At 45.8% G+C, this 18484-nt stretch overlaps 1 protein-coding gene across 1 annotated transcript; it reads right to left on the reverse strand.

The window, feature by feature from the left end:
* Positions 1–1103: 1103 nt before the first annotated feature.
* LOC149365596 (carbonic anhydrase 6-like) lies at positions 1104–18106 on the reverse strand. Its single transcript, XM_089586969.1, has 6 exons — positions 17948–18106; positions 13462–13625; positions 10861–10953; positions 6556–6642; positions 3554–3691; positions 1104–1300 (listed from the first exon to the last, which is right to left on the reverse strand). Exons 1-6 carry the CDS (start codon positions 18087–18089, stop codon positions 1190–1192), a joined length of 735 nt encoding a protein of 244 aa, XP_089443095.1. The 5' UTR covers positions 18090–18106; the 3' UTR covers positions 1104–1189.
* Between the last annotated feature and the right edge of the window lie 378 nt (positions 18107–18484).

Here is an 18484-nt window from a genome sequence, read left to right on the forward strand (position 1 = left end):
TGGAAAGTGCTGACGCACTGTCAAGCAGCTGCTAAGAACGGCGGCCGTTCATTTCGCCACGGTCCGCGGGCATGCTCAGTTTGCTCAAAGCGCCGTTGACAGCGCTGCAATATGGTAGCGCACGAGCGCAGTCACGTGGTATTTTTTCATATTTCGCGGGCTTTCTTTAGATACCGGAAAAAAGGACCCCGTATGAGACACGATGCTACAATAAGCTGGATCGGTTGAACGGCCTTGGCACTAAAATGAATATTTGAAAATTTGCATAATTCACCTTAGATAATTAACTAATTAAGCGGAATAAAAATATTTTGAGGAGCGTCACATGATGGCGAACAAGGTATCGGAGGTTTCAGCAGGCTGCGGTTTAACGCTTACTTTAAATCCTTCGTTCAAGTTACGTGAATCACCCTGTATAAGATACAGGCATTTGTACGATCCGTCAAATCAGCACTGCGACGAAATTGAATGCCCGCCGCGGTGGTGTAATGGTTGTGGCGTACGGGTCTTGAGATCAAAGCCGCGGGATGCAATGCTTCTAGATGAGGCTGCATTTCGATGGAGGGGCAATACAAAAAAAAAATCTGTAAAGCTAAGCTTACCGGACCAGCGGATAAATCACGAGAAACTTTTATAGTTTTCGCTTAGCCATTTTGCCCTGCATTTAGCCGCGGAATCTACATGGTCAGGTGCAACAGAAAACTTTGCGGTACTCATGCGAATCGCCGTAATTGATCTGGCCACACGTCGCCTCTCCCTCTTCTCTGTTTCCGCTTTGCCACCTGCATGCTTTGCAAGTGGTAATTTGATTGAATTAAATAAAAATGGTAATTAAATCACAATAGTCAAATCGCATTAACTTCACTAAGTAATCAGGGTATTGCAGCTGACGCCTCAGATTCCAGGGTAGAATGCAGAGCTATAAGGCTGAAACAAAGCTATAACGTATTTGTCTCCTACGGCACCCTCACACTATGGCGCCTATCGTACCTCAAGCTCAGCTTGCATATCTTCAAATCCACACGCCATACCCTAATTACCCTGATAGGGATAAGAATGCAGAACGTTCCCCCTCTCTGCCTCTTTATCTCTCTCTCAATGAACCACAGCAGTGAAATAAAAACCAGGGTTGACGAGTGTTTGGATAAAGTCTGTTTAGAGTGGTCCGGAGGTGGTGTGGCAGCAGCGGTTACGTTCTAGGTACTTTGATCATCTGAAGGTTATGGGCGGCTGTTGGCGGTCTGGGCGGCCGGAAGTTGTCCTTGGGCACCTTTGGAGAGATTTCTCGAAGTGTTTTCAACTGGAGAAAATAAAGAAGGAAAAATTTTAGGGGACACTTAAGGTCCGCCTTAAGGGTTAGACGCGATAGCTCTAGTGTGTTATGTCTATATATGCGGAATTGATCATTCTCGAATTTGCATTCATAGATCCCTGGCAGTCCTTGTACCTCCTCCTGGCGCAGTGGAGCGGCTGTTCAGCGATGTGCCACTGCCCTGGGATGGCAAGCGGTGCGCCCAGTAGGCTAGATGCAACCCAGGTTGCTGTTCCCAATCAGGCTCTCGCGACCAATCACTAATTCAACTGCCACCTGCCATGGTGGTTCATTTTCTAACAATCCGATGGTCAGGTTTAGATGATGCCATAAGGTCACGTGACCAAGGTGCCCAAAACCCTCAGGTTGCTTCTCCGGGGACTTTTCGCCCACAACGCCGACGACGATGACGGCAGATTTTCTGCAGAACGGAAGCCTTAACAACATCGTCGCGTTAAAACGGCAGAGGTACGAGTGAGCAGAGTAAATCGCTTCTGAGTCCCGACACCAGGCGGTGGGTTTCACGACATGCTTGACTGCTGCGTCTCTCAAGAGAGAAGCGATTAAGGCGAATTCCCTCAGCAAAACCACTGGCTTCAACATGGTGGCAGCATTTCGCGGTTAGTATTTCTTCATTAGAGGTTTCGGTGGTGTGTTTTTCTCAATCGATAAAAATTAATGCGTCGCATCGTAAGCGGCGATTCCAGGCAAAGAAAAGTTGATTTCGCAACTGCTGCGGGTGCGAGGTTTTTCAACTGAGCGACGCACCAGACGATAGCATCGCGATCCTGCACTGTCAAAGCCTTGGATGCCCCCCAGTGCCGCTGACGCAAAACCATACTCTTATTGTCTATGTCGAACACCCAAATTATGCCCTCGATAATCCTGTCTAAAAGTATAGGAAAGTCCCGAGTATATATCTAACTACAGTTCCGCCACCCGTTCCGTATATCGAAATGAGTGCCGCGCCCCTGCAAGTTGGGTTTTCTTACCAGTGCTACTTTCCGCGCCCACACAGGTCGGCTGCGGGGTATTGGGAACTTGCTGGCAACGCTACCGCTATGAAACTGCATGACGATGTGAACGTGCAGGGTGCTTGAAGGTGGCCTTCCGTCTCTTGCATTTATTTTTAACACATTGTTCGTGAGGTGAAGCCAACCTAACTAAACAAAGCGGTGGCCCTCGGATGGCGGCCTTCGATACCGAAGGCGTTGTACTAACTGTACTTCAATTTTAATTTGCGATTATTCTGTTTATAGTGCAGTGCTAACATAACTGGGCATCTTACCGTCCGCAGCGGCTTTGACGTAAAGCTGGATAGATCTGGCAACCCTTTGCGAGCAGCACGTCGCCTGCGTGGGTGCCTTGTATTCTTGCTTGTTAGAGATAATGTTATATATTGATTTTTATCTATCGACCAATTTCGCGATTAACTTCAGGTTCGATAAAGCAAGGTTTCATTGCAATACCCTTTAAAACAATTTTAAAACAGGAGAAATTGCAAACGGAAATTCAGCTGCATGCCACAGGCAGTGCTTGGTTAATATACTTGAGACGCACAAAAGACGTCAAAGACGTTACTGGAAGAGGTATCGCACTCACGTCGGATAGCTAAAATAGGGACTGAAAAGAAGTGAACGTTTCGCGAAATGCCTGAAATTATCGAATACGGACCTCGGGAATCTTGTTGAGAAAGTTCAGGGGGACAGTCTACGTATGAGGCATGTCTGCGGCATCGAAATTGACGATTCCCGCGAAAATTCCCGGTGTTGAGATTGTGAAAACGGCAACATACCACTAATTTTCGCAGATGCGAAATTCCGCACCACTGTCAAACTTTGCAGAAATAATCATTATAGAGCGTAAACGCAACAGTATAAGCGAGCCTCAAAAAAAACCTCCGGTAGTTACTTTTTGAGAGTATCGAGGAGAAATTCTGATATTGTTCACTAGATATCGGGAGAAAATTATCAACTCCGTTTTACCAACGTAAGCCTGTGACGGCAAACCGTCCAGTGGAGTGTCAGCCTGTGAAATTCTTGTATGAAGTGCGTACGATGTGACGTTATCGACCGTGCCTCCCTGGAGACATTGGCGCAGAAAGCCTTCAACAAGCTACTGAAACATCAGCGTGTGAGACGAGTGTGCTGCCCCCTTTAACATCCACCGCGTCCATTGCCACAGAGCTTGCAAGAAGGCGCCACTGCAAAGCAACTTCGCAAATATTCCTAATCCACCCACCGTTGAAGACTTGGCGAAAGAACAGGATGAGAAGACCACCCACTTGATGCCCTGAGTGCACGGGGGTGTCGTGGTGGACCCCGTGTAGACGTAGTAGTACCCCAGCTGTTGCTCGAAGAGCTGGGTAAGCACCAGAGGCTGCGCCGCAGGATTATAGTGCAATGATTGGGAAGAGTGCAAAGGTAGGCTACTGGTACGTTAGAAGTTTCAGTATATGTGAGACATAATAGTACTAATGAATACCTGGGTCCTTCGTTTTTAACTTAAAATTGTTTTTTTTTGTAATTCACGCTGCTGAGATCTATGGCTAGTTTTTAAGCTGAAATTCGGGTGAAAATTGGGTATTTTCATAAGCAGTCCAGAAATGGAAGCTTGGACCAAGAAACGTCCCGCCAAGCCAGATATTTGTTTTAATTCACTAAAATGATTTCGTCGCGTACACTGTCCTCCTATGTGCGACACCTCCAGTCTGTGCAAGATTTGCTTGTGCTTTCGCAGATATTCACGTATTAAGCTACGCCGCAGATAGGAAGCGGTAAATTATGTTTTAAATTTTCAAAACTGAAAACACTGCCACGGAGTGAGCGGAAGATATTACGTTAACTTTTGATCTGTGCCTTCAGTGAGGCCTGTAGTTTTTCGCGATTTCTGAAAAAATCGGAAGTTTCTTCTCTATTTTATTTTACTGTGCTTGCGGACATCAGTGGGAACAGTAGTATGATGGGATTTGATTATTTTAATCGTCTTAATCATCTTGAAAGGAAGAACCTCGTAACGAATGAAGTTCTGTCCGTGCCTTGACATCCATCCTCCCCAATCCGCTCTAGGAGTCTTGCGCGCCAAGCGCTTATGCTGTATATCCATTCAGCGACAACATTTTCCGGCAATGCAGCGGAAGCATGGAGCCGAAATACGTCTTCTCTTCGTACGCAAGGAATATGGTCAACGCTTGCAGTTTTCTGTTTTCTCTTACACACTATGTTGCCACTATTCGTTATCTACGCCTCACTTTTAACAATTACAACAAGTTTGCTCGGCACATCAGATTACAAGAAACTTCCATAGATGGCGCCAGCGTCTACAGCGATGAAGGGAGTGTAAAGCGCGTGAGAAAGCAACGTGCCGGACAACTAGGTGCACCGTTGGCACCGTTCTGTGGTCGTACTGTTTGTCAGACTGACGCAATTAAGGTCGCTCCGTCCCTATTGCCAAGAAAATCTCTCACCGAGTGTAGCTGCAACGCGCTCAAAGGCTTGTAAGGGAACAGTCAAGACAAGTAAGCTAAACTGGGCTAGTCGGAAACAAGATTCCTCTTTCGTGTGAAAAATACTATGTAGGACAAACCGGGCGCTGTCTAAATGTCCGGCTGTTCGAACACAGAAATTCTTTAACGCCAACAGCTCTTGAAAATTTACCGAAGCATTGCAGGGATTGTAAATGCCGCCCCCTTTTCGATAAGACTGTTGTACTTGACAAAGCATATCATCAACGTACAAGGGAGATTATTGAAGCGTTCTATATCGCGAAAGGGGGGGAAAATGCATCTGTGACGCATCCATCGCCTTAACAAAAAGTGAGATGGTGTACCTCCAATCGGTTGTCAAGTAACAGTGCACGTGTTTTTTATGTTGCTATGCTGTGTACACTCTTCCATCGCCGGCCTTTTATCTCCTCGTCTTGTTCCTTTTTTGAGTTGTTATTTTGTTTTTCCTTCTTTCCTCTTCGCTTCCATATCTATGGTATATATTCTGATATCCTTCCTAATAAAAAATTCAGTTGTGAGAACGCGCTCGTGTCCTGTCTACACCTTACCTGTGTCTTGTTTTTCGCGCTACGTTTTTCGAAGATGCAACAGTCAAGATACTGGCCGCTGTAGCTTCGCAGACACACCTCGTGTTATATTTGGAGACATTTTTCTTTCACCCTGCTTTCAGATAACCACAGCGAACTCATCCACCAGAATCATTAGCTGTAAGAAAAGGCCGCCTTCTCTACGTCCTACGGTCACTGCGGTGAATCGTGCTGCTCGCATTCGCGACAGTGTTGTTACAAACGTGGAAAGAAGGCGGTCCGGCCCGTTGAGAAAGAACAGAAGGCCGTAGAAGAGACATAATGTGTAGGGAAAGAAAAAAATCACAGGAACACCTAATTTCATTATCTGTTGGGTGTTTGGCAATACGATAGCTTTAGCAAATGTTGATGCCTTTACCGGATGTGACGTCACTTCCGTACAGGCAATCGGCAAAAAGTTAATGCTTCACTCTGCTATAACAGTAGTCCTGCCTCGTGTACGCCGCACTAAGCGACACCTATGTAGAAAGGGAGCAGTAGAAGACCTGGACACTGCAAAGAACTTAAGACACTGGTAAACGGGAGGTAGTCTCTGCTATGATGACACACTCTACTATCTCTCGAGGCTGAAGGTTATTTTTCTGCGGATATTCTGTTCTTAGAGAAAATAGGTGCAAGCACAAAAAAAATGCTTGATGGTTGAGCGAGTGTTCTGCTTTTCTTAATTACCACTTCTTATAGACTGTGCTTCTGACTCCCTGCACTCATCTCAAGCGTGAAACCTTGAGCCAGAATACACGTAGACCTTCCTTACACGGCGGATGACGGCACCGACCTTACTTTATTAGTTTTTTCGTGAACGATGTGCACAGTATATGCGCACTTTTCAGTGACCGAGTCCCACTGAGCGAAAATTTTACACAGTGAATTTTCTCCCGTTTGGTGCTCAATAAAAGTTTCGGATTAATGTATAAGGCAGTTGAAATGCTTCGCTTTACAGCAAAAACAACTGAACTAGCGAATGTGGTACGGACGTACTTTCATATTGAAACTCCTTCGAGTCTACATTCCTTAAGTGCTGTAGCATTAATATACAATTTCCTCTGGCAGCGCACTTTCTACATTGATTCATCGTTAAATTAGGAACTAGTCCTAAGAATCGCTTCCATTATACTCTCGTCCAAGGTCATGAAAACTGCAGTTATCGATACCTTACTGGCGTTCCCCGTGACTCCGATCTTATCGATGATGGCGGAAAGGGCCTCGTCCACTTTATATTCCCATACATCATCATCCGCCTGCAAAAAATTCGTAAGATATAAGTCAGAGTGCTGTGCGGGCATGAACCTAGGGCGGAAGTTCATCCGCATATTGTAGCGTGAGCTACACTGGCCGTGGATTAGCAGTTTCGCGTGAGCGTGGATGAGCCAAGTTGCGCATGCGCGAGGAGCCAGTGACGTCACAGCTGCCCAGCTGGTGCGCCAGAGCCGACAAGAAGAAGGAGAGGATGATGAGGAACAACAGCCAGGCTACATCCATGGAGAAGGAAAGCAAAGCCGCTGCTGAGCGGAAAAGTTGAATTCGTCGGATCCCGAAGTGGTTGTCTGGCAGTTGGCGCTTATCCAGAGGATGAACGAACAGGCGAAAGCCAAGCGCGCAGCGGAGACGTCAGAGCAACGAGAGGAAGGCCTAGCAAAGCGGCGTCGCCAGGTGGCTGAGCGGCATGCCGGGGCCTCTCAGCAGCAGCCTCAAGACGATGTCAAGACTCGCCGATCGGCCGACTATACGGAGAAACTCAGTGAAAGTGCGAGTGTGACTCGGGCCTTTCAGGCCGACTTTGTGAACAATCCGTTTTGGTATGTGTGGTTTGGTTTGGTTTGTGTGGTTTAACGTCCCAAAGCGACTAAGGCTATGAGAGACGCCGTAGTGGAGGGCTCCGGAAATTTCGACCACCTGGGGTTGCGACGTGTGTGAAGGACTACAGCACTTAAAAGACTTGACGCCGGTAAGTAGCGACGTGCGTGAAACGTCGAGTTTGGCGGCGTCTGATTGGGGCGAAGAAGGTGGAGCGGTGATGAGGGTTTGTACGACGTGCATTAACTGTCTCGTTAAGCAGCGAACCTGTCACTACCGCCACTTAGCTTACAGCACGGTTGAGGTGTCCACTGTTCCAAGAGGGCAGTTATGCGCCTTCTTTATGGTTGAGGCGACCACCGAAATGTGTACACCTCGCCCTCAGCTCATGATACGTATATCCTGGTATAGCAGAGCTAAGCCACTGCCAATTTTTTTAAAACAAAACCTGAAAATAAAATAATCTGCACACCCATAGCTGTGTGAAGGGCTTCTATAATGATTAGTACGCCGCGCTGTGGAACGTTATCTATGTTACTTATTGCATGCACACCTTTCCAGGACTTTAGCAACTGGCGTCATCTGTCGGCCGCCAAAAGCAAATACAGTATAACCGAATGAGAATATATTCATTTGTGACTGAAAGAAAACTGATGCATCCCTAGGAATGGTGCGAGAAGTCGATACTGATGCCCTGATGTTACTACGTGTTGCAAAATTTCGCTTATTAAATGCTTCCTGCTCTTGCAAGGACTAGTTTTGACGGACATAGGAAATCAGTGGGGAATAACAAACATTCAGAATTCCCGCGGTAATCTTTGATCATACGCACTATGCAGTATGCTGTGAGAGCCGCACGAACTAGAAGTGCTTGTCCAGATTTCCTGGGCTTAGAGCAAATGTTAATGAATTAAAGAAAACATACGAAGCCATTGTCGAAGCTTAGAGAGTAAACCGAACATAAATTTTTGTTCTAGGCCTTGAAGATATATAGAAAGTTCCATTAATATAATAATAGAGCTTTACTGCAAATTTAAGACCGCAAGTATTTAAAAAAGAGCTGTCGCCACAGCGACGGCAATAACGCAAAATTCAGCGCCAACGGTGCACAGGTTGTATCTACTGAGGCTGGCAGTCGCAACCTCCTCTTGAAGCCTACAGTGGCAAGCTGATAGTAACTTCGCGAGGTCTATGTGGAACCACAGACGATGGTACGAAGCGATTTAACCCAAACTGTTTATTCTTGAGTTTCGCGAAGCGCTTTCGAAGCTTGTTCGGGAATCGCCCGCCTTCATTTCCTTGCTCCGAACAATTCGGAAAGCAACGTGGGGTCTCAACGCTGAAGTCACCTATCCTTCAAGGCAAGTTGATTCGGCGCAACGCACTGCAGGTTGGAGCTTGGGTGGCCGCACTGTGAGGTCCTGCCGGCGACATCTTTTCACCTCGCGATTTGCCGCCCCGAAAAGCGGGGACATAACGGGCTCGGTGCTTTCTTATCCATTATCAAGCACGTCGCAACGCTTGTGCAGGAGCCCAGCCAGATATCACAGCTTTTATAATCGCATTTAGGAGAGGGAATGCTGCGCAGCCAATCAGCCGAACCTCAGCGCGCCCCCACTGTGAACAGCGGGTGCGAGCAGGCCATCTCATGTGCGTGCCTCTATTCAGCAACGTGCGACATTGCCGTGATTCAGATCTTGTCATTTGATCCACTAAGAGCTTTCACATCTCTATGAAACAAAAATTTGCTATAGAACCTCTTATCTACGCTGCGCACGAAGTGCACGAGACCACAAAGCCGGCGTCTTTATCTCAAATGCCGCTCACATGAGATTGTTCCCGCAAACCACGTTCTTTTCTACCAAAGTGTTGTTTTACGCATATATAGCCACGTTCCCAAGCATCTCGCACTAAGACGTAAGCCACCCCTCCCCACAAGTCTCACCACACATCATCATCATCAGCCTGACTACGCCGACTGCAGGGCAAAGGCCTCAAGCCTGTCTCTCCAAGTGACCCTGTTTTGTGCCAGCTGAGGCCACCGTATCTCCGCTAACTTTTCAATCTCATCCGCCCACTTAACTTTCTGCCGCCCCCTGCTACGCTTACCTTTTCTTGGAATACACTCCGTTACACTTAAGCGCCAGCGGTTATCTTGCATTCGCGTAACATGCCCTGCCCAAGACCCTCTCTTCCTCTTCATTTCGAGTAGGATGTCATTAACCCGAGTTTGTTCCCTCACCCTCTCTGCCCACTTCCGGTCTCTTAACGTTACACCTACAATCATTCATTCCGTAGATCGCTGCGTTGTCCTTAACTTGAGCTGCGGCAAGTAAATGAAGAGAAGCGTACAAGCAGCTCTTCTTGCAAAGATACTGGCTTGACTGCCATCTGAAGAATAGGGACGGCGCTGAGGGACGTGAGATCTACGCGTCGATCACACCGAACGCGGAATGCTACAACAACCACGCCATTTCTTCCGCAGTAAAGCTGCTTCTAGAAGATTTGCACATTTGTGGGTTCATTTTAACCAATTAAGACTTCCTAAACGTGAAACATTGTGCATTTCTAGCGTTTCAAAGGTAAAACAATGATTCGAACATTCCTAAAACAACAAATGTAGACCTGAAATAATATATTGACAGCGCTATAACTCAGGGCTAATAATAGCACGCGAGTCCAACTATTGAAATTACACAATTTTTTTACGACTGGGGAGATCGCAGGAGATCGTTTGCGATAAAGCTTTCGGCGTCCTTTTTGACTTGGCAAAGTGCTAAACCGCTGCGAAGTGCAATTTCTGCTCATAATTCTTGCGGTGGTTCACTGCACTGGTATTCTGCTTGTAAGAACGAGGTCGCGGGTTCGGCCTCAGCATACGGTAGCAATCAATCTGAGGTCTATCACTACGATGTGTCTGAAAGTACTGCTTAGGCACAAATCACGAAAGTTCTGTGCAACTGTGTGTGCACACACAGACATGCATGTGCACGTAACGACTTACACACATATAAACCAACGCCTTCTCCATTTCAGTGCAATCCACAGAGTGTTCCCTGCACAATGGGAGCCCCTTGGAGGTCACTTTTGATTCACTCCTCGCGATGTGACGCCACTGTTGGGATTTGGTAGCTTATGTAACAGCGCGAGCTCCTGGCATGGTTGGCGATCACTACTCTATAAACAGCCGGCCCAGCACGGTGGTTCAGTGCTTATGGTACTCGGCTGCTGACCCCAAAGACGTGGGTTCGACACGGGTTGTGGCGGTCGCATTTTCGATGGAGGCGGATTGCTGGAGCCCTGCGTACTGTGCGATGTCAGTGTACGTTAAAGAACCCCAGGTGGTCGAAATTATCCGGTGCCCTCCACTACGGCGTCCCTTATAGCCCGAGTTGGTGTGCGACCTTAAACCTCATGAAACCATCTGTAAAGGGCAGCCTCATGAATAAGAGAACGAAAGTACGTTCGCCCATTTCCCATGGGGTGTCACTATTGGGATGAGGGGCTCTCTTCCTCTTAGCGCACGCCCGGAGCAGGCAAGAAGCCTAACGCATGGGAAGAGGGTAAAAAAGAGCGCGGCAGAGGATTCCACCTTCTCAAACCAGCTGATTTTACCGCCACTTAAATAGAGGACTCATGCGAAAGCATGCCGAGTCACGAACCGAGTATAACGCGCTCAGCACGACAACGCTGCTCGGCTCGTCGAGGGCCTCCGCAAGACTGTTCTTGCCCGCTTTGAGGTGAACGAAGTGCACCTGCATGAGAGACAAGATTTGAGGGCATCGTCGTATACGAAGTGGGCCGCTTGCAGCTGTTGAGGTCCACACGCACACGTCGTCGGTACAAGGGGGTTCTTTGAAATTGCGTACACCTCTAAACTGCATAAAAATTGCTCTGTGACCAGCAGTTCTGGTCAGCTCCTACGGAGTGCCCCAAAGCCTTGTAGCTTATGTAGTTCGAATTGATATTTATTTTTATCTATTTTCTCAACATTTCAACCTTACTTTATACTGTCTTCAACTGTACAGCTTTTTGACACAAACATCGTTGCGTTTGCGGTGGTCCATGATATGAAAGGTAGCTCAAAATAATAAATACACACAACGCATGTGCTGTGGTGTGTATGCCTTCTATTTCCGTAGACTTCGTTTGCGCTACCGCTCATGCCATGAATCACCGACACCGACTTGCGCAAGTTTTCACTCCTGTCAGAATATTTTCGGTGGGTTCGCTTTGAAACCAGAACGTGCATCTTTAGGTCACGTGCCTGCTCGTGAGAGATCAAACATTCAACTTTTCCCTCACGTATACCGGGAAAGCTTTAAGGCCCACATTATTATTCCCAGACCCTAGGTGCTTACTGACATCGATGGCGCCTGCCTAGAGAACTGGATCGAAAAATCCATATTCTAGTAAAATAGGTTTAATTGAAGCATACTTTTTGTCAAAAGTTTATAGCCCAAGGGGTTTACCTCTCGGTCATGCCATGCGGTTAGTTATGCATTTCCAGTGTTCCAAATATCATGACACTTCCCTCATAGCCTGAGTTGCTTTGGGATGTTAAACCCCAATAAACCAAACTTATAAAAATAAACTTATAAACGGTGCACAGATTTTCTGTTGTCTTCCTATAGATACCTCCATTAGCCTATTCATAGCCTATAGAATGTCTATAGGAAAAGAAGTTTACAGAAAGTGCATGGCTATAACTGCAAAGACTGCCTCTAGACAGTCTATAGGATCTTCGTCGTCTATATACAAGGCTATAGGATTGTGGATAAAGCGTCTACAGACTTTATAGACAAATATCTAGGAACAGTCCAGTCTCTAAACCCGCCGCGGTGGCTCAATGGTTAAGGCGCTCGTCTACGGAGCCGGAGAACCCGGGTTCGATCCGGACCACGGCGGCCGCGTATCGATGGAGGCGAAGCGCAGAAGGCGCCCGTGTGCTGTGCGATGTCAGTGCACGTTAAAGATCCCCAGGTGGTCGAAATTATTCCGGAGACCTCCACTACGGCACCTCTTTCTCTCTTCTTTCACTCCCACCTTCCTCCCTTCCCGTACGGCGCGGTTCAGGTGTCCGCCAAGATATGCGAGACAGATACTGCGCCATTTCCTTTCCTCAAAAATCAATTTACCTACTCTGTAAAGAAATTTTCATAAGGGACAGCTAAGCAGAACTCTTAACCTCCCCCTCCTCAGGATAGGACTGGATGCTGCTAGAGCCTTAGAAGCAAAACTCTATGGGCTTTTAACTTTTTACAAAGGCTGTAACTTAAGTGCCAATCGGTTTTCATTCTTTTTCCTCGCCTGTTTTTTACACAACATTTTAGAAGGCACTTCCGGCGCTTCAGTAAATATCCACCCTATATCCCCCTGTACTGGATATTGAGGGTTTTCCCTCAGCACGTAATGCTCAAAGCTGTCTGGTTAATTTCTCACCCCCGACTGAAGTCCTTACCTTCGGAGCAATTCTACATTCTCAGAAATAAATCCTGGCACCATTATTCCTTTTCAAAACACTATATTATCGTGGCACTCCTCTTACCTTTCGTTCCAGAATCCTGTTCGTGCTTTTTCATAAGTGTGTTGCCTTCGCTTACTCACACAGTGAGATATTCGCCCTCTCGTACACAGAAATGAGATCATCTTGAATTTTGAGCGCGTGATCAGCGGTATCAAGTATGTAACCAAACATGATTTATTTGCGCTGAACGTAAAATCTAGAGCCTCTGTCCCCTGCCTCTCTATAGAAGCAAACTACAATAAATTCAGCATGCATTAGAATCCGAAACCACTGCCCCATGATTATACAAGAGATTAAACAAGTGATTTTAACTTACTTCGCTTTCTAATAACCTTCACTCCGTACTTAATATGTGAATCAGAAAACGGCCGGTGTTTAGAAAGAAGCGTAGTGCAAAAGCCATTACGCACATAACGCATTCCGTGGACCAGGAAGCGAGCATAATAAGAAGGTAAAAAACAGAAGAAACGGAGCCAGTAAGCATACGCGTAATGTCACACACACTATATTACCCATTTTTGTCTTTTTATACTTAACCGTAAAACCGTCGTCAATAAACGACGAACGGCTGAAGAAGCTATTGCCAAAGAAACTGCGAATGCCACCGCTGGCTGCATGTGCGTCGTCCACAGCTTGGAATTTACAACACTGGGCTAATTTTTTTACGATTGTGTTTATGGCCAACAATGAACAGCAGAGCTACACAGGCCACCGCAGTAAGCATCTTAGGACTTACCTCCATGGAAAGTGGGAGCTTTATTCCCTCGTGCGCGTGCTCAGACCCCCTCGTGTCGTCCTTTCCGAGGTGGAAGTGGAAACTCCTCAAGTAGAACTTCTCATCCCCGAGGGTGTTCTTGCCAGTCAGGTAGGGCAGAGTTTCTTCCTTGATCACCACCTCGACTGTGGTGGAAACGAAGGAACAACAGATAATGTGTTGAGGGCACACAAGCGCTTAAATGGCAACTGCAGTACTTTTTTGAGAATTTCGCGACATTCAAGGATTCAAATCTATGTAGGCTGCAGGTAAAGCACGCCAAGTATTTTTGCACTAGCATTTAACATAGTGACCTAATCGACGATTGAATTTTGCGCTTCTCCTCAATACACTGGAGGAGTGCAGAAAAACTCAGCGTGGCGTCACGGAAGGTATGATTACAAACTACCGCTGTCTTTCCGCCACACCCTGCCCTCACGCGTTAGACGCTGCCAAACAACTCTTATCAGGGTTCGCCTCCGGTGGTGTTGGTTTTTTCTTCAAAGCAGGCGTTTGTGCATTGCAAATGTACCGATACCTTCGATGACGTCTTTATGCGCCCCCCACTTGTTGGGGCCGCTGCGGAGAAGCTTGAAGGGCGTCCGAATTTCAATCGGCGATTACTTCACTATTTCAAGTGCTAGCCCAAAAAGACTTGGCATGCATTACCTGCAAGCTTCACACATTCGGCCCTTTTAAGCTCGTTGATTTGTATAACATATGCAGTTTCTCTTTAGACTATGCTTGAGGGTCCCGGTGCAGTCTTTGACTTTGGGACCCTCGTCTGTATATTTATGTTGTATTGTATTTTGTGGGGGGGGGGGGGGGGGGGGGACCAATAAAGCCTAACTTTCTTCTTCAAAAAAATATGGAGGATAAATTTAGAGCTAATCAGGAAAAAAAAATACCAGGTCTGAGCTAATAACGCGAGGAGTCGCTTTCGGATGCTATAGTGCTGGTTGCGTGTAGCAACTCTCAAGGCTGAAAGCATGGCCCAGAGACGTTCTTTAGTCTTACAGTAAATTCCTTGCCTAGATATACACTGGACAAGCTACGCCTGACGTCAACAGTAACGCCAACAGTAACGCCAACAATGAGCCAAATATTGCTTTCGCACTACTATGCAAGCTTTGACAACGAAAGGTAGAGATGTCCAAACGTGAATGTATCGGCAGAGATCCGCCTGGTCTGGAGGCAAATTAGAAAAGAAAGCGAAACTCCAAGCAGCGTCTCATGGGCATGGAAGCATCGTTTCTGCGCCCACTCGGCGCTTTCTTCAGGGTTTACGTGATAGGGCACATAGAGGCGGATTTCTAACATTGCTTTGAAGCACTGCCACAGTTCCTTGGAAGAGCTCACCGCCATGCGAGCCAAGCGGGTGACAATGGAAACAGTGCTTGTTGTGTTGCGGTGGGTTTAGTGGCGCGTAAGGATCCGAGGCTTGAATTCGATTCGATGGGGTGGTCAAAGTCATCGGAATGTTCCGTGATCGCACGATGCCCTCGCTACAAGTTAATGACATTGTTCCTGTGCTGGCGCAGCGCTAGTAGAAACTTTTAATTTTCCGCATGTAGCAGGTGAAAGTCAGCATAGAGTGTTGCGTAAACGCTGCCCGAAGCCTCTTCTTTTGGTGAGTGGTCTTTCGCCGGAGTCACGAAGCGATTTAGACTTACGTTGCAGTTTCACTCATACAGTGTATGCAAACCTCTGTATGCTTCGGTAGATACTAAAGTAGCAATATACTGGAAACATTACATGCATAAATATTTATTTATTTATTTATTTATTTATACCTTATTTATTTATTTGTTAAGGTATGTCACCACCTTTGAAAAAGCGCTTTTTTTGGGAAAAATGACATTTTTTCTTTTTTTATATTTTGGGAATCCCAAAACATTCAAAAATGTTTTGCAGCAAGAATAATGTTCGTATCTTATTTTGTTAAAAAGTTATAGAAAACTTTCTAACAGGTGGTGAACAGTTCTGAAACCGAAACTAATGTGGTTTGGTAACAGAAAATGATAACTCGGCAATAATCAGCGGCGTATATTGAAAATTTTTTGTTTTGTTTTAGTGTGATATGTAAAAGATTACTCAAAGGCAATTTTTAAGGCTTATTTTGTTTTTTAAACATTGCTTTAAATTTACGCAAGGGGGATGCATGAGGCTACAAGCGTCTGAGTTGTTTGCTTCGCGCTATTGCTTTGAATGCTACCGAATTCGTCCTTAAGTGAAGGCAACAGAAGTACAGCAGATATTTTGAGGGAAGCAGGCATCGAATCTGGCCGCCACACTCTCCTACCATGTTGCACCAGTGACCATTATCATGTGATGAAGGCCCAACGACAATCAACGGGTGAGGCAAAACATCTCCGCAAAAGAAGGACGGGCAGCAACAAATGCCAAAAGAGAGCTCACATCAGCTAAAGAGGGCCCTAGCTATGAACCTGAAGAATTTTAACTTCCTAGGGCATGATGATCTTCTTTCTACAAGGACTGAAAAACTTTAATCTTGTTTTTCTCAAAACTTTATTTCTTGCACTTTCGTGTTGCGCAAACAGTCATAACTTCGAAATAAATAAATATTTTTCAATAAAACTTTGCACGCTCTTTCCTTTGTTATTAGCCTGTGCAATGAACTAGGATAAATTAAATCGAATGATGAGTTTTGATATAATCATGTTTTATGTCAAGGAATGCAGGCAAAAATGACACATTTCTTTGTTTTCTTTGGCATTTTTGCTATAACTTTTTTCCCAATTATCAGATGGCAAAGATCCTAGTTGGTTGCACAGTATGGTTAGTTGGCTAAGTCTGCGCCAAAAAGTTTACAATTGCTGCTCTCCATTCGCTAGTTATGAATGTTTGCATAACAACCAAGTTTGGGCATTTTTTTGTGAATTATTAATACCAGCATGGCTTTTTTCACTCTTTCTTCCTTTTGAATATCATATAAAACGGTGCTTTATAACGTAAATGTGAAATAAAAATTTAATACTCAAAATTAAAAAAAATTTTGAAAAAGGTGGTGACATACCTTAATTTATTTATTTAGTTACTTTTTATTTATCTATATATTTATTTATTCGGCACTTCAATGAACTAACTAGTCTTAGATATTGAGTATCCCACCTGCGTAGCTGAGAAAACTACAACGCCTGTTATGGCCCTGAATGCTGTTCCGGATAACTAAACATCTGAACGAATGCCTTGCTTCACGCTGCATGGGCCCGTAAGGCGATTTTTTGAGGTGTCATTTGAAGACATAAGGTCTATCATGTAACACTGTCGAAATTTGGATTTAAATGACCCAGCCGATACGGACGAGTCCTAACGATCAAAACTCCACTCTTACCTCCTGGGAGGCTCGAACCACGTAACCGCCTGTGCAGGACCAGAAACAACTGGTTCTTCGCTGCTGGTACATTTCGCCTCGTTTATAATCAACTGGACACCTAAAGTTAATTGAATAATTAAGTCTCCTCTCTTCTGAGTCATCCCCCTCACCCCGCACTGTATCCTTTGGAGAGCTCCCCGAGTATATGAGTATATGAGGACTATAGGCAGCCCACGTCCCTCACGTGTAAGGCAAACATGATGCAGCCCTTATCTACACCCTGATCCCGCTTAGCTCAGTTCCTATCGGATCAGAGACATTAATTAAGCAATCTAACTTAATAGTCAGCAATACTACTTTTAAACGAAATATTAAACAATACCATACTGTCGACAATATTGAATTTTCTTTACTTTAAAACCTCAAGCTTTCTGCATATTAGTCGATTCTCTTGTAAGTATTTATTAGTCTTTACTTGTATGTAGAAGTGCAATTATATATTTTCTTTGATTCTCGTTGTATACTTTGTCTTTTTGTTGCTCTTTCGTGTGTAATTCCTACATATATATGTGCTAATTATGTTGGGATATAATTTTTTTCTAATCGTGTCATTTGTCTACTCAGTAAAACTGTATTATGGTGCCGAGGCGCCGTCATGTTTCTCAGCATTTTGCCTCAGGTGCCTCTTTCTCTAGAAAGAAAATTAAAAAAAAACTGTACTCTATTCATCACGCTCCCACACGGTCACCGCAAGGCATGAAAGTTGAAAAAAAAAACTGGTTTTGAGAAAAGGCAATGGCGCAGTAACCTATGCAGTAACTGTCTCATGTATCTCGACGCACACCCGAAATGCGCCGTAAGGAGGCATAAAGGAGGAAGTGAAAGAAGAAAGGAAGAAAGGGGTGCCGTATTGGAGGAATCCGGAATAATTTTGATCCCCTGAGGATTTTTAACGTGCACAGCACACGGGCGCCTTTTTGCGTTTCGCCTCCATCGAAATGCGGCCGCCGCGGTCAGGTTCTAACCCGGGTACCCCGGCTCGGTAGCCGAGCGCCTTAACCACTGAACCACCACGGCGGGTTGCAAGTGATGTCCTTTTGGGGGATATAGAGGCCATACTCGTGGACTCACTAGCATGTCCCGTCGCCGCGTTGACGTCGAACTTCTTCAACTCTGTCTCGTAGCCCTTAAACTCGAGGTCCCCCTGCGTTAAAGTGTAAGGATCGAAGCGGGGGAGGATGATGGGGGACTGGGCGTCGCCCTTGCCGCACATGTTCTCCTTCAGGCATGTCAGCTGACCCCACTTCTCGGGCTTGGGTCCTGCGTGAAACGAACGACGAAAAGAAGCAGCGTCTTGCTTTGTCTCGACTGCAGGCCGGTAATTATAAAACTACCGGGGACACTAAAGTGTTTTTACGTGCTATGAACGTGAAAGCACTGTGCACTACTGCTGTTTCCTTTGATGCATTTTAGTCTGTGCGTTTCTGTAACTTAGTTCCCGTTGGCCACCAAACCGCACACCATTCGGAGCTCCGTGGCTTAATGCCCATATATTCAGAATTGCACGTTCTCTACTTAACATCCATAGCCGGCGGCTAGTCCTCATACCACTACCTGCGCAGTGGCGCAGCGATTAAGCGATCAGCCACTACACTGGCTATTCCTGTC

The sequence above is a fragment of the Amblyomma mixtum genome, chromosome 1 (genome assembly GCF_055824585.1).
Source record: "Amblyomma mixtum isolate Tamu chromosome 1, ASM5582458v1, whole genome shotgun sequence".
NCBI lineage: Eukaryota > Metazoa > Arthropoda > Arachnida > Ixodida > Ixodidae > Amblyomma > Amblyomma mixtum.